The 12,890-nt window shown below is 42.8% G+C and overlaps 2 protein-coding genes across 3 annotated transcripts in view; both read left to right on the top strand.

Annotated features, from left to right (window-relative positions):
• The window catches only part of LOC147140805 (collagen alpha-1(XI) chain-like), a 79,838-nt gene extending 75,136 nt beyond the window's left edge, over window positions 1–4,702 (top strand). For both annotated transcript variants that reach the window (XM_086042954.1, XM_086042952.1), the window contains 5 exons: window positions 661–913; window positions 2,068–2,180; window positions 2,273–2,341; window positions 2,453–2,686; window positions 3,730–4,702. In XM_086042954.1, the coding sequence (XP_085899080.1) occupies window positions 661–913; window positions 2,068–2,180; window positions 2,273–2,341; window positions 2,453–2,686; window positions 3,730–3,876 (816 nt within the window). In that variant the 3' untranslated portion in view covers window positions 3,877–4,702. The remainder of the gene's footprint in view (window positions 1–660; window positions 914–2,067; window positions 2,181–2,272; window positions 2,342–2,452; window positions 2,687–3,729) is intronic.
• A 1,342-nt stretch (window positions 4,703–6,044) lies between these two features.
• On the top strand, window positions 6,045–11,817 carry LOC147140804 (noelin-3-like). Its single transcript, XM_086042955.1, has 6 exons — window positions 6,045–6,354; window positions 6,900–7,046; window positions 8,406–8,561; window positions 8,635–8,854; window positions 9,551–9,657; window positions 10,127–11,817. The coding sequence occupies exons 1-6, from the start codon at window positions 6,292–6,294 to the stop codon at window positions 10,802–10,804; spliced, it is 1,371 nt and encodes a 456-aa protein (XP_085899081.1). The 5' UTR covers window positions 6,045–6,291; the 3' UTR covers window positions 10,805–11,817.
• The last annotated feature ends 1,073 nt before the right edge of the window (window positions 11,818–12,890 follow it).

Here is a 12,890-nt window from a genome sequence, read left to right as displayed (position 1 = left end):
GTAGGCTACCCCTTTAATGTTAGCGTTTGACACCAAGAGTTCCGGCACCAAAATGTGGCCTTTTCTTTGTCGTAACCTTTCTCAGCTGCCTTTTAGCATGCTCAAAAAATCTTGGCCTTCCGTAAGTGCCACATGTTAATGTACTAACTGTTGGCATGTTAGTATTTGATCCATTTCAGTTCAACATTAAAGATGCCTCCTTGGACATTTGAGAGCGTTTCAAAAGATGGTAATAGCAATGGAACAAAAATGGGAAGTAAAACTCTTCCAAATTTGCTGCCATTAACTACTAACAATAAGAGAGTTAATCTGTTAGCGGTTTTGAGCTCATTTGTCATCATAATTGGGGTCAAATTTGACTTATTTTCTGGGAGCACTCCTCATGCTGAAAAAAGCTTGGTCTGCTTTAACGCTTGCTATACTCGGGTTGTCTTGCTAAATGTTAGTGCATCAACTTTTATCATTTGAATAGGTTCTCATCACAAATAGTACCTGACGACAAGACATGATGTAAAATCATTTTGGCACTTTATCTTCTCAGGTTGCTAATGTTGCCATATGTAAGCCTGTCAAGCATTAGCATACAAAGTTGATTGTTATTCACCAAAATATTGGTCTTATTCAATCCAGTTTGGTTGAAATTTCTGTTGTGTGATGCAGGGCCCGGCAGGTGACATCATCCAGTCGCTTCCAATCCAGCATGTGTCGAGGAAGAACAGGCGACACGTCGAGGAACAGGCGGACGAGGCAGCGGACGACTACAGCATCGACGGCCTGGCCATGGAGGACGTGTTTGGCTCCCTCAACAACCTCAAGCAGGACATCGAGCGCATGAAGTTCCCTCTGGGCACCGCCGACAACCCCGCCCGCACTTGCAACGACCTGCGCCTCAGCCAGCCTGACTTCCCAGATGGTAGGCGGCAGTTCGATGCGGCCGTTAGCTTATCATTAGCACCATAAAAAGTTTTTATCTGGGCTGTGATGAAAAGTAGTGAAAATTCAATGGTCACCAGAAAAGCAACGTATTCCATGATGCAGGGGTCCCCTACCTGTTTTGCACCTCAGACCGGTTTAATGTAGCCATTATTTTCACAGACTGGCCCTCAAGGTGTGGCAGATAAATAACAGCAAAAACAAAATTACACAACTGGCATAAAAGAAACGATCAATGAATCAGTGGGAGCCCGCCGCCGTCTTCAATGCGCCTTGAAAGATCTTAGGCTGTGCTACCTTTTTAATTGCAGCCTCTCCTAAAAGTTCATAGCAAATATCCGTGGCAGCAGGCAGGATCAGTAGTTCTCCAAGGACGTTTGTTATTTACTCATCTTTCCTAGTTGGTGGGCGTATTTTTTCAATAACATATCACATGACCGAGACGCTTGTTGACACATCAAGAGGCACAGGTGAGTGTTTTATGTCAGAGAAAATCTGTTCATTTTTCAAAATAAAACAGCTTTTAGACTCCAACAATCAATACAACAGAAACTATACAGGTAACAAATGACTGGTGGTCGGAGACCACTGCCCTGGTGCCGTGTGCACCATAGTGCAGGGAAATGATTTTCTGTTCATTTTCAGAGTGCAGTGTTCCTCTGCTATTCATTGGAAAATAGGGACAGAGACCTGCCACGACCATTGAAAATCTGAGTAAATGACGAGCCTATTATAAAAATACATTTATAATAGCCTACATATGTCACAAGCTGGTGGAAGAGCACTGAAGCTCCTCAAGTCACATCAATATAGTTCCTTGCCTCCAAGATGGCACCAAAGAAATACATGAAGCTACTCAACTCACCTCAATGTAGTTCATTGGCACCAATATCCCACAAGATGGCAGTAAAGCGCTATATGAAGCTCCTAAATTCACTTCAATACAGTTCATTGGCATGAAGATGCCACAAAATGGTGGTAAAGAAGTACATGAAATCACAGAAACCTAGTTCCTACATAAAAATCCCGCTCTAGTTTTTACGGAGTAGGAAATGAGTGAATAATTCCAAACACAGCCCTGATATTTCCCGGGATTCCGCCCGCTCATCTTCATGCTTGCGTCCCCACCGTCAGGTGAATACTGGATCGATCCCAACCAGGGCTGCATAGGAGATGCCATCAAAGTGTTCTGCAACTTCACAGCGGGCGGCGAGACGTGTATCAACCCAGACAAGAAGTCATCGGGGGTGAGTGTTGTGCCACGGGCAGCAAACGGAACGTGACGAAGTGTGAAGACGCTGAAGTGACAGCAGACGTGTGTTGTCGTTTTCCTCTGCAGGTCAGAATATCCAACTGGCCCAAGGAGACGCCCGGTTCCTGGTTCAGTGAATTCAAACGTGGAAAAATCGTAAGTAAAATTGGTGGCATGTTAGCATTTGATCGATTCTCCTCAAAAATAGCAGCAGACTACATGTAGGCATTGTATGGCACTGACTTGCCCTTCCTCGGCGGTGTGTAGCTGAACTACGTGGATGTGGCTGAGAACAGCATCAACGCGGTGCAGATGACCTTCCTGAAGCTGCTGAGCTCGTCGGCGCGCCAGAACTTTTCCTACGTGTGCCACCAGTCGTCGGCATGGTACGACGCCAAGGCCGACAGCTACGACAAGGCTCTGCGCTTCCTGGGCTCCAACGATGAGGAGATGTCTTACGACAACAGCCACTTCATCAAGCCGCTCATTGACGGCTGTGCCGTGAGTCCCCAAATACTCTCAGCTTCAAACACTCGGATCACTCAATGAAATACTAACTCTTGTTTGAACGCTCACTTTAACCGTTGAGTAGTCATTGAAAATTATGCTTCAAATTTGCTTCATGAAAAAGTTGATGTATTTTTGGACTCCTCTAAATGGCACTGTTAATTTAAATGAAGGGAATTTAGATAAAAAAATGGCAAGTCAGTGTAAAGAAATGGCAAGTCAGTGTACTTTCAGACCAATGTTCAACAGAGAGTGTCTTCTGCAGTAGAGGAATAACCAGCAACTGGTTCATGAAGCAAATTTGAAGCTTCATTTTCCCATCATTACCTTAACCTAACTTGAAACCATACTTGGAAAACCCAACCAAGGGTAGAAAGTCTAATTTGAAAACATAAACCGTGTTTGAAAACTGAACCCTGATTTCAAACTGTAATGCTGATTTAAAACCCTGGTTTGCAATAATCATTTTAGAACACAAACCCAGGTTGGAACCCTTATTTGAAATGCTAACTTGAAACCCTAACCCTTAGTTGAAAACCGAACTTGAAAGCTTAATCCAGACTGGAAGCCATATCTTAAAACTGTAACTTTGATTTGAAGCCCAAAATTAAAACCCTAACCCATGCTCAAAACCGTAGTTAAAAACCGTAACACTGGTTTAAAAATCCATCTTGAAAAACGATTAATTGAAATTCTAACCCTTGTTTGAAAACTTAACCCTGGCTTGTAAGTCTACTTTGAAACCTACGTTTGATACATTAACCCTAATTTGAAACCAGAACACTGATTTAAAGCACGGACTTTAAATCCTATCTTAAAAATCTAACAATTATTTCATATCCTAATTTGAGACTTTTTTGAAACCCTAACTCAGACTTGAATCTGTCATTTCAAACTTTAAATAAAAACCCTAAACCTAATTGGAGTATGTGATTTTAAACACTACTTTGAAACCCTACCCAAATTTAAGAATCCAATTTGAACGCGTCCCCTAACGGCGATGTGTCTGTGTCTGTGTTTGTGTGTGGTATGCGCAGTCCAAGCAGGGCTACTCCAAGACGGTTTTGGAGATCAACACCCCTCGAATCGACCAGCTGCCCATCCTGGACGTCATGCTCAACGACTTCGGTGACTCCAACCAGAGATTCGGCTTCGAGGTCGGCCCAGTCTGCTTCCTCGGCTAGTCGCCCCCAAGAAACCCCTCCTGACCCCCGCCTCCCACCTTAAGCCCGTCCCCTGCCCTCCAATCCTACGCCCTCCCCCCCACCGACGGACAGGGTCAGAGGGCGCAAAGCAAAAGAAGAAGAAAGAAAGTGGGGAGTGTGGTTGTGCCCCTCACCCCCACTCCCCCAATGTGTGGTCGCAACCACGTGACTGAGATGCGAGTCAGGAGGGGGAAGAGAAAAAAAAAAAAAAAAAGGACTTTTGATGGCGTGGCGGGCGGACGCGCTCTACCGCAGACGTGCGTTTTCGCAAAACACTCAAGGTGCTACACAAATTGCTTTTGATGAAACTGTAATTATTATAATAATTATTATTATTTTGTACAATATTGTGCCTTTCTGAATCCAACACCCTTAAGAGACTTTGCATGTGTCCCAGCTCGTAAATTGTTTGTTTCCTGTTAAAATGTTAAGAAAATATACAACCAGGACATACAGCACATTTGACCAAATTTGTAAGTATCAAAATGTTTGTAAATAAAATTGCCTTTTATGACAACAAGCCAAAAGTGCAACACAAAAGACATTTTAGTATTATTTTTATGACTTAATGGGAAGTCGAGCCATAATAAATAGTAATATAAATATTGTCCAAAAGTTCTTATCCTTATCCTTTATACCTCAGATAAACGTGGGCCTTATTTGTCTGTCCTAGAATACATGAAGTTGGGTTTTTTTGCATAAGAAAAGTTCTTTCATGTTAATTTACCACCAAAAAGCCTTGTTGACTTATTGTGTGCCTTTTAAAAAAAATATTAAAACTGGATTCTGAAACTGATTGTGTAAATAGTAGTCCGTTTTTTTACAGAGGATAAACACTATACTGTATGCCTGTGAGCATTTTCGATATTGTATGTCTACATGTGTTGTGCCACTTTTTGTTTTCATATATCCATGTTAATGGTTAACACAGTCAATGGCAATATAGGTTAGCATTAGGCCAAGTTTTTTTTTTAAAGTGTTTTTCATTTAAAAAAAAATAGCAGTCTATATTATTAATAAGAACAAATAGTAGTAGCAATAAAATATAATGCAAAAATACCTAAATATCCAGCACACCTTGCCAAAATGTCCCATTTCCCATCAAAGAGTTTCCACCACAACCCCCAAAAAATATTTTAAAATGTTCCTTCCCTTATCAATTTTTTCTATTCACCAACCAAGTTTTTCCAATTATTCCTCACAATTTAGACATATGACTCAAACATTTCCATCATGCTCCAAAATTCGTTTCACCAAAAGTTGTTTTTTTTACCCCTCAAAATCTACATATCCCCCAGAAAATCTCACCCCTCCACTCATACCCTGAAGTCCCATTTTGCACTAAATGTTCTCTTACGTCTTAAAAATTCACATTTCCCTTCGAATAGGTTCCATTAAATCACATAATTTTTTCCCTGACCCCAAAGTTTTCCCATGCACCCACCATTTTGGCCCAATTTTTTTCATTCGCAACCCCTGCGAAAAATTCCCCATTGCCCCCAAATGTATTTTCCCCAGATGTTTTGAGTAAAGACTGTTTTTGTATGTTGTTCTCCCAGCATTTTTTACATCCTCCAAAATATCCTTCAATACTTTGATTCCCCCCACCCCGCCCAAAAAACGTTTCCATCATCCATTATTTTCTCCCAAATGTTTTGTTTGCCCTAAAATTTCCAAATGTGTGAAGAGGCATACTTTTCAATGGATGACGCCAATGTCAAGTCGTGTTCCCGAGACCAAATATAAAAAGTCTTGCAGAAAAAAACGAATAAATCACATTCGTAGGCAGACATTGCAGGTGCTCCTAATTGTGGCCAGGTAACTTCGTCTTTTGTGCGTGTGCGTGTGTTTGTAAGCGTGAGAGTACGTGTGAGTACGTGCGTGCGTGTGCGTGCGTGCGTGTTGTGCGCGTGTGTACTTGAAGTCATCAGTGTACCTGTGAATATTCGACTGCAATAAATATGACAGAGTTCCGTCAGATCAAATACAAAACAATTCATGAAAAAGACATTACAACGGAAACTGAACCTTCGCCGTTCGTAACCAATAAATGTCGTATGTCGAGCACCCCTGTCTTTCTGACCGACTGTCTCCTCGGTAGCGGCGGCTGGCGGGCTGCGCACGCGCATGTCCGTATCAATACGAGCAGCTGCCTCTCTTGCCTTGGACCCACCGAAGCGATCAGAACCAAGTCACGAATAGGGACCTTTGGGTCTGCTGTTTTTTCCCACACTACTCGTCATGTTTTTTCTGTTCGTGTGTGTGTGTGTTTGTGTGATGGACTGACACGCCCCCCACCACCAGGCTTGGCGGTTGAACCGACACTAGTGTGAACTCTACTTGTGTTGTTGTTGTTGCTTGTTCGAAGTTGTCGTGTTTGTGTCACGTCACGAGATGTTGACGCCGTCGCCGTTGGTGTCCGTTGTCGTGCTGCTGTTTGGCTTCTGGCCGTCTGTGGTGAGTTCAATGACACCTCTGAACAACGAAACGCGACTCGAAGCCACACAAAATTCGTTGTAGCTTTTTATTGTAGTGTGCATAATGTTATCCTCTACTGCAGCTTTACAGCATTGGGATTTTAACAGTGATTAGATATCATACACCAATTTGGTATTTCATGTAATTTTGAATTAATTAGACATACAGCAGTAATATACCATGTTTTCATATGTTAATCATTTGATTTTATTAAATGTCGTTTGCGTTGTATTTATTTTTATTTAATATATTAATATCATGCTTTTTAATACTTGTTTTTATATATTATTATTAGTGGTAGCAATAAACGGTCATTGTTTTTGCTAGATTTACCCACTACAATAATAGGAAATAGAAAATGTAAGTATTTTGATTGGACTTAAATATATAAAATTGTTTATTTTCAATAATGTTTTATATGACTGCATGAATACATTTTATATCATATCAGCCAAGACAATGGCAAAGACATAGTTTCAACAATATAACTTAGTTTGTTTGCATGTGCGTGCGTGACCAAGCAGACTACGGTGGAGCCGCGGGAGGGCTGGCAAGTGTTTAGCTCTGCCCAGGACGCCGACTGCCGCTGCGTGTGCACGGTGGTGGCACCCGGGCAGAGTCTGTGCTCCCGGGATGCCAAAGGACGCCAGCTGCGACAACTCCTGGAGAAGGCATGTGCACACACGTCCGCGCGCAGACACTCGTGCTCACGCTGAGTCATTGTTCGTGCTGGCCAATACAAATGTTTTTTGTGTCAGTGTGAGGAGACATTGATCAGAAATCATGGTTCACGGAGTGTGACATTTGAGCTCAAAACTGAACTTGTCTAAACCAGTTAAAAATGATACACCGCATGCTTTAAATCAAGCCTGCGGTGTGCCATGAATAAATAAAGATACTTCACTCAGCCCTTTGTATGCAGGAGATTGTTGAATGTCGTGGTCTACTCTGTGTTATACTGTACATTTTCAGAATTTCCGGAGAGTATTTGGTCATGAGTCAATTTGATTATGCTTGCGCATTGTCTGGCTCATATAGTGTTATTGCACATCTTCACTGGGTAATAAATTGCATTTTCAAGTTGAATAGTTTACAAATGTATGAGTCGAGCAAAATATGTAAACGTCAACCATCAACATCCCTGAGGTCCTGACTGAAAGTAAACAACAAAATTTGGGAAAACCCATGACCACTAACTTCCCATGATATAAATGCAAATAAAAACACCACAGGCAATTTATTCAAAGCTTTCAGTTTCAGGAGCACACTGTAAATATGTCAAAACCTACCTCTGAATGGTGAGCAGATGGAAATAATGACTGCCATGGATGGTCAGTGCTTTCAAGGATCATGGTAGACACCATCTACAGATCAGCTGTTCGCTTAGCAAAATACGAAATGTCCGCAGCCGAACTGCACGCCTGTCGAATCCTGGTGACTCACGCTCACAAATGCACAGAAAAATAGTGTAGCTTGCGTGAAAAGATGTATCCATCAATTTTACTGTACAGTCGCTTCCATGCGTAAAGATGATTGGTTTGATTGATTGATTGATTGATTGATTGATTGATTGATTGTCCAATCCAATAGATCGCAGCATGGTTGGATGGGTGGATGGATGGATGGATGGATGGATGATCGGATGATCGGATTGATAATGGATGGATGGACGATCGGTTGATGATGGATGGATGGAAAGATTATCGGATTGAGGATTGGATGATAGATGGAGGGATGGATGTGTAAATGGATGGCTGGATGATCAATTGATGATGGGTGAATGGATGGTTGTTTGGATGGATGATGGATGGATGAATAATGGAAGGGTTGAAGTATGATTGTATGGATGGAGGGATGGTTGGTGGAGGGATGGTCGGTGGGTGGATGGACAGATGATCGGATGAAAGGAAGGATGGATGGATGGTTGGTTGGATGGATAGATGTGGTGATAGATGATTGGGTTAGGGATTTAGATTGGATGGCAGGATGTCTAAAAGGTAATCCTTAAGAGTGAATGTTGTCCCAAGCAGGTCCAAAACATGTCTCAGTCCATGGAGGTTCTCAACCTGCGTACTCAGAGGGACTTCCAGTACATCGTGAGGATGGAGAGCCTCATTAAAGGTCTGCGCTCAAAGTACAGACAGATGGACTCAGACAGGAGGACGCTGGCCACCAAAAACTTCCAGGTACTCCCCGGTCCATCTCGCCTTCCCATCTCAAACGCTAAAAGTAACCCGGCGTATTCCTGGCGCTTCTCAGGAGCTGAAGGAGAAGATGGACTCGCTACAGCCGCTGATACCCGTGTTGGAGCAGTACAAGACGGACACCAGGATCATCTCCCAGTTCAAGAATGAGATCAGGAACCTGTCGGCTGTCTTGCTGGCCGTGCAGGAACAGATGGGAACATTTGACTATGGCGAGCTCAACCAGAAAGTGCTCAGCTTGGAAAACCGCTTGAGAAGCTGCATGAGCAAACTCAGTTAGTCAATCCTCCCATGCATCCATCAATCAATCCATCCATCCATACATACATACATACACACATTTACACATTCATCCATCCATCCAATCATACTTCAGCCCTTCCATTATTCATCCATCTCCCATCATTCATCCATTCATTCATTTACACATCCATCCATCTGTCCACCAATCATCAATCCGATCAGCCATCCATCCATTTACACACACATCCATCCATCAACCCACCCAGCCATCATACATCTAGCCATCCATCTAACCTCCAATCATCAATCTGATCATCTATCCATCCATTTACACATACATCCATCCAGCCACCCATCCATACATACATCTAGCCATCCATCCATCATGAATCCATCCATCCATCCATTTACACATGCATCCATCCATCCACCAACCTGGGTATACTGTAAATTAGTTTGGATTTTGGACTTTCTGCGTGTGTGTGTGGGTGTGGGTGTGTGCGTGTGTAGCAACTGGACCACTCTGTTTGACTTAGAAGACGTTTGACCTCTCATCTGAGAAGACTTCATCAGTTCGGGCAATAAGGTCCTAACTAAGCCGGATGGTCGGATGAAAGGCGAAACAGCTTCATCTAAGACAACCATCCAGTTGCTGTCTATTCAATGCCCTTAGACAGAAATGACCTGAATAAGAATATCCGCAAACGTGTGTGTATGTGTGTCTGCAGCATGCGGCAAACTGTTGAAGATCAGCGGCCCGCTCACGGTGAAGACCTCCGGCACCAGATTCGGCGCATGGATGACAGACCCGCAAGCTTCTCCTGAAAACATCAAAGTGAGTTTAATCTGTGAGGCGTTCAGGGTCTCCCCAGAAGCGTAACTGTGCTGGCATGACTTCCTATGCAAGTTTAGTAAATGGATGACTACAGCATCATGCACCAGCATCATGAATCAGACATTCACTGTGCTCCCTGAAAGTCAGACCTTTGTGCACTGGCACGACTTCTACTGCAGGTAGACAACGATAAAATGTAATAAAAACGATAAAAAAGTACCTATGATGCGTTCACTGTCCTCCTTGCAGGAAAACAAAACAGCATTTTGTGCTTCGACGTGAATGTTTGGTACATATTGTAGATGCGTACATCAACATCAGAACCTGTCTATCTGTGAGGCATTCATCGTACTATCAAAAATTGTCTGACTTTTTCCAGAAAACCCCCCACAATTTTTCTCTTGAAAATGTGAATCATTTTCTTCAGAAAAACGGCTTTTGTCTTTATGTTGCTGGATTTTCTCTGCAGGTTTGGTACATGGATGGCTACACCAACAACAAGATGGTGAAGGAGTACAAATCCATGGCGGACTTCGTCTCGGGCGTGGAGTCTCGCACATATAGCTTGCCCTTCAAGTGGGCGGGTACCAACCACGTGGTGTACAACGGTTCTCTGTACTACAACAAGATGCAGAGCAACATCATCGTGCGCTACAGCCTGGAGACGGGCCGCGTGCTGACGCAGCGGGCGCTGGACTCGGCCGGCTTTCACAACGTCTACCCGTACACTTGGGGCGGCTTCTCCGACATCGACCTGATGGCCGACGAGCTGGGCCTGTGGGCCGTCTACGCCACCAACCGCAACGCTGGCAACGTGGTCCTGAGCCGACTGGACCCCGACACCTTGCGGCCGCTCGCCACCTGGAACACCGAGTACTCCAAACGCAACGCCGGCGAGGCCTTCATGATTTGTGGCACGCTCTACGTCACCAACTCGCACCTGACCGGCGCCAAGGTGTACTACGCCTACTCCACCCGGACGTCCGCCTACGAGTACATCGACATCCCCTTCCACAACCTGTACTTCCACATGTCCATGCTGGACTACAACGCCCGTGAGCGAGCCCTCTACGGCTGGAACAACGGACACCAGGTGCTCTTCAACGTCACGCTCTTCCACGTCATCAAAACTGACCACGACGCCTAAACGTTTAGGGCCCGACCGAAATTGATTTTTCTTTTTAGGCCGATGCCGATTCTGATAATTAGCAGAATAAAATAAATAAAAACACGGTAACCAATTCATCGGCTGATTAAATGAAAAAAGATATAATGAATAAATAACTACTTTTTTGGCCTATTACAACACTAAAGATCAGAATTATAGGCAGAACTACGTTTTTATTTAACTTTACAACAGACAGAAAATTGGTCATTGTCATTATCTTCGTTCGATGTTTTAATGGGTTGAAAAAAAATACCGACAAAAATCATCCGAGTTTTAAAGGAACTAATATTGGCCAATTAATCAGTCGGGTGGCGACACGGTGGACGACTGGTTAGCACGTCCGCCTCACAGTTCAGAGGACGTGGGTTCGATCCCGGCTTCGACCTCCCTGTGTGGAGTTTGCATGTTCTCCCCGTGCCTGCGTGGGTTTTCTCCGGGTACTCCGGTTTCCTCCCACATTCCAAAATCATGCATGGTAAGTTGATTGGACTCTCTAAATTGCCCCTATAGGTGTGATTGTGAGTGCGGATGTTTGTCTCTGTGTGCCCTGCGATTGACTGGCAACCAATTCAGGGTGTCCCCCGCCTACTGCCTGAAGACAGCTGGGATAGGCTCCAGCACGCCCCGCAACCCTTGTGAGGATAAGCGGTATCGATAATGGATGGATGGATAATCAGTCGGGCTAAGGCCTGAATAAATGAAGCTCCTACCTCATTCACAGTCATGAGAGGGTGTGCCCATGTATGCAACCACATTTTCTTGGTTTAGTTTTATTTATTTTTTTAGTTCAAGTGAGTGGGACATCTTATATGGCACATTCATGGTGGAAAAACCTTTGAAAAGATTTAGCTTGGTCTTGTATCATAAAACCTGGCATTTAAACAAGGGTGTGTAGACTTTGTATATCCGCTGTATTTTATGGCATTCGGCTCGCGATTTGCTCGCGATCCAGCTTCTTCGCATAATTGCGAGTTTAAATTGAAGATTTTGGTAGGCCGTGATTCTAAAGGCCCTCGATGAGCAAAATGATGAATACAATAAAGTATTCATCATTTTGAACAATAAAGTATTCATCATTTTGCTCATCGAGGGCCTTTAGATTCACAGCCTACCAAAATCTTCAATTTAAACTCGCAATTATGCGAAGAAGCTGGATTCATTTTGTTCATTCTTAATTATTTTACATGTACTTCAGTTGGAGCAGTTTACTCATCCACAATGATTTCACCATAGCTGTCTGTTAAAATCCTGAACATGAACAAACAACGAACTTAAAAAAATGTGTCATCGCTTCTTTATGCTGTATGTTCTCCAAATTAATTTCATACAGGAGCCGAGATTCAAACCCTTGACTGCGAGGCCGTCCTGTAAACCACTTACCCATAGCGGTAATTCAGCCAGTCATTTTTGGGGAGGCCATTTTATAGTATTGATCAACGGGGCTTAAAAACAATTGTCAGCTTTGAATATTGTGATCAAGCCTTTATGGGCTATGCTACTCGCATTTAGTTCTAACCTTTAACTGTTTTGTATTGTGCTTATCTGCTGTTCTTCAATTTCTACAGAAAGAAGAATTTGATGGTGTAAATAAGATGTGAATCATAATAATAAACATTTTCTTCATTAGCTATTCTCCATTACAACTTTCTGCTGGTGTGTTTCCCCTCACACAAAAAAAAGCACTCTAAATGCAAATGACAAAGCGTTTCATTCGTCAAGGAAACAAAACAGGCATCCATAAGGTTAACGTATCATTTTTTATTTCGACAAGGAGACAAAAGGTTGTTTTTCTTCTCATGGTGATCCAATCACAGCGGCCAACAGCAAATCAATAAAACAACCAATTTAGTAGTTAACCATGTGACAGTTAAGTGATTTGGAAAAGCATACATTATTTTTCTCAAAAAATATTACTATTTCTTTGATAATAGAGGTTTTATTATTTGTGATTTTTTCTTTTTAGATAGTTATCTAAAAAATAAATTCAAGACATACAACCTTTTTTGTAAAAAATAGGACTTATTGTATTCATAAAAATTTCTTTAAAATATGTAATATTTTTTCT

The sequence above is a fragment of the Filicampus tigris genome, chromosome 10 (assembly GCF_054856515.1).
Source record: "Filicampus tigris isolate MCC_2025a chromosome 10, RoL_Ftig_1.0, whole genome shotgun sequence".
NCBI classification, from domain to species: domain Eukaryota; kingdom Metazoa; phylum Chordata; class Actinopteri; order Syngnathiformes; family Syngnathidae; genus Filicampus; species Filicampus tigris.
This window is presented reverse-complemented; position numbering and strand designations above follow the sequence as displayed.

Coding starts and splice junctions, on each gene's coding strand:
- LOC147140804 (XM_086042955.1), top strand. CDS start 6,292: ATGTTGACGCCGTCGCCGTTGGTGTCCGTTGTCGTGCTGCTGTTTGGC. Junction 7,047..8,405: donor TGCGACAACTCCTGGAGAAG/GCATGTGCACAC, acceptor TGTCCCAAGCAG/GTCCAAAACATGTCTCAGTC. Junction 8,855..9,550: donor AAGCTGCATGAGCAAACTCA/GTTAGTCAATCC, acceptor GTGTGTCTGCAG/CATGCGGCAAACTGTTGAAG.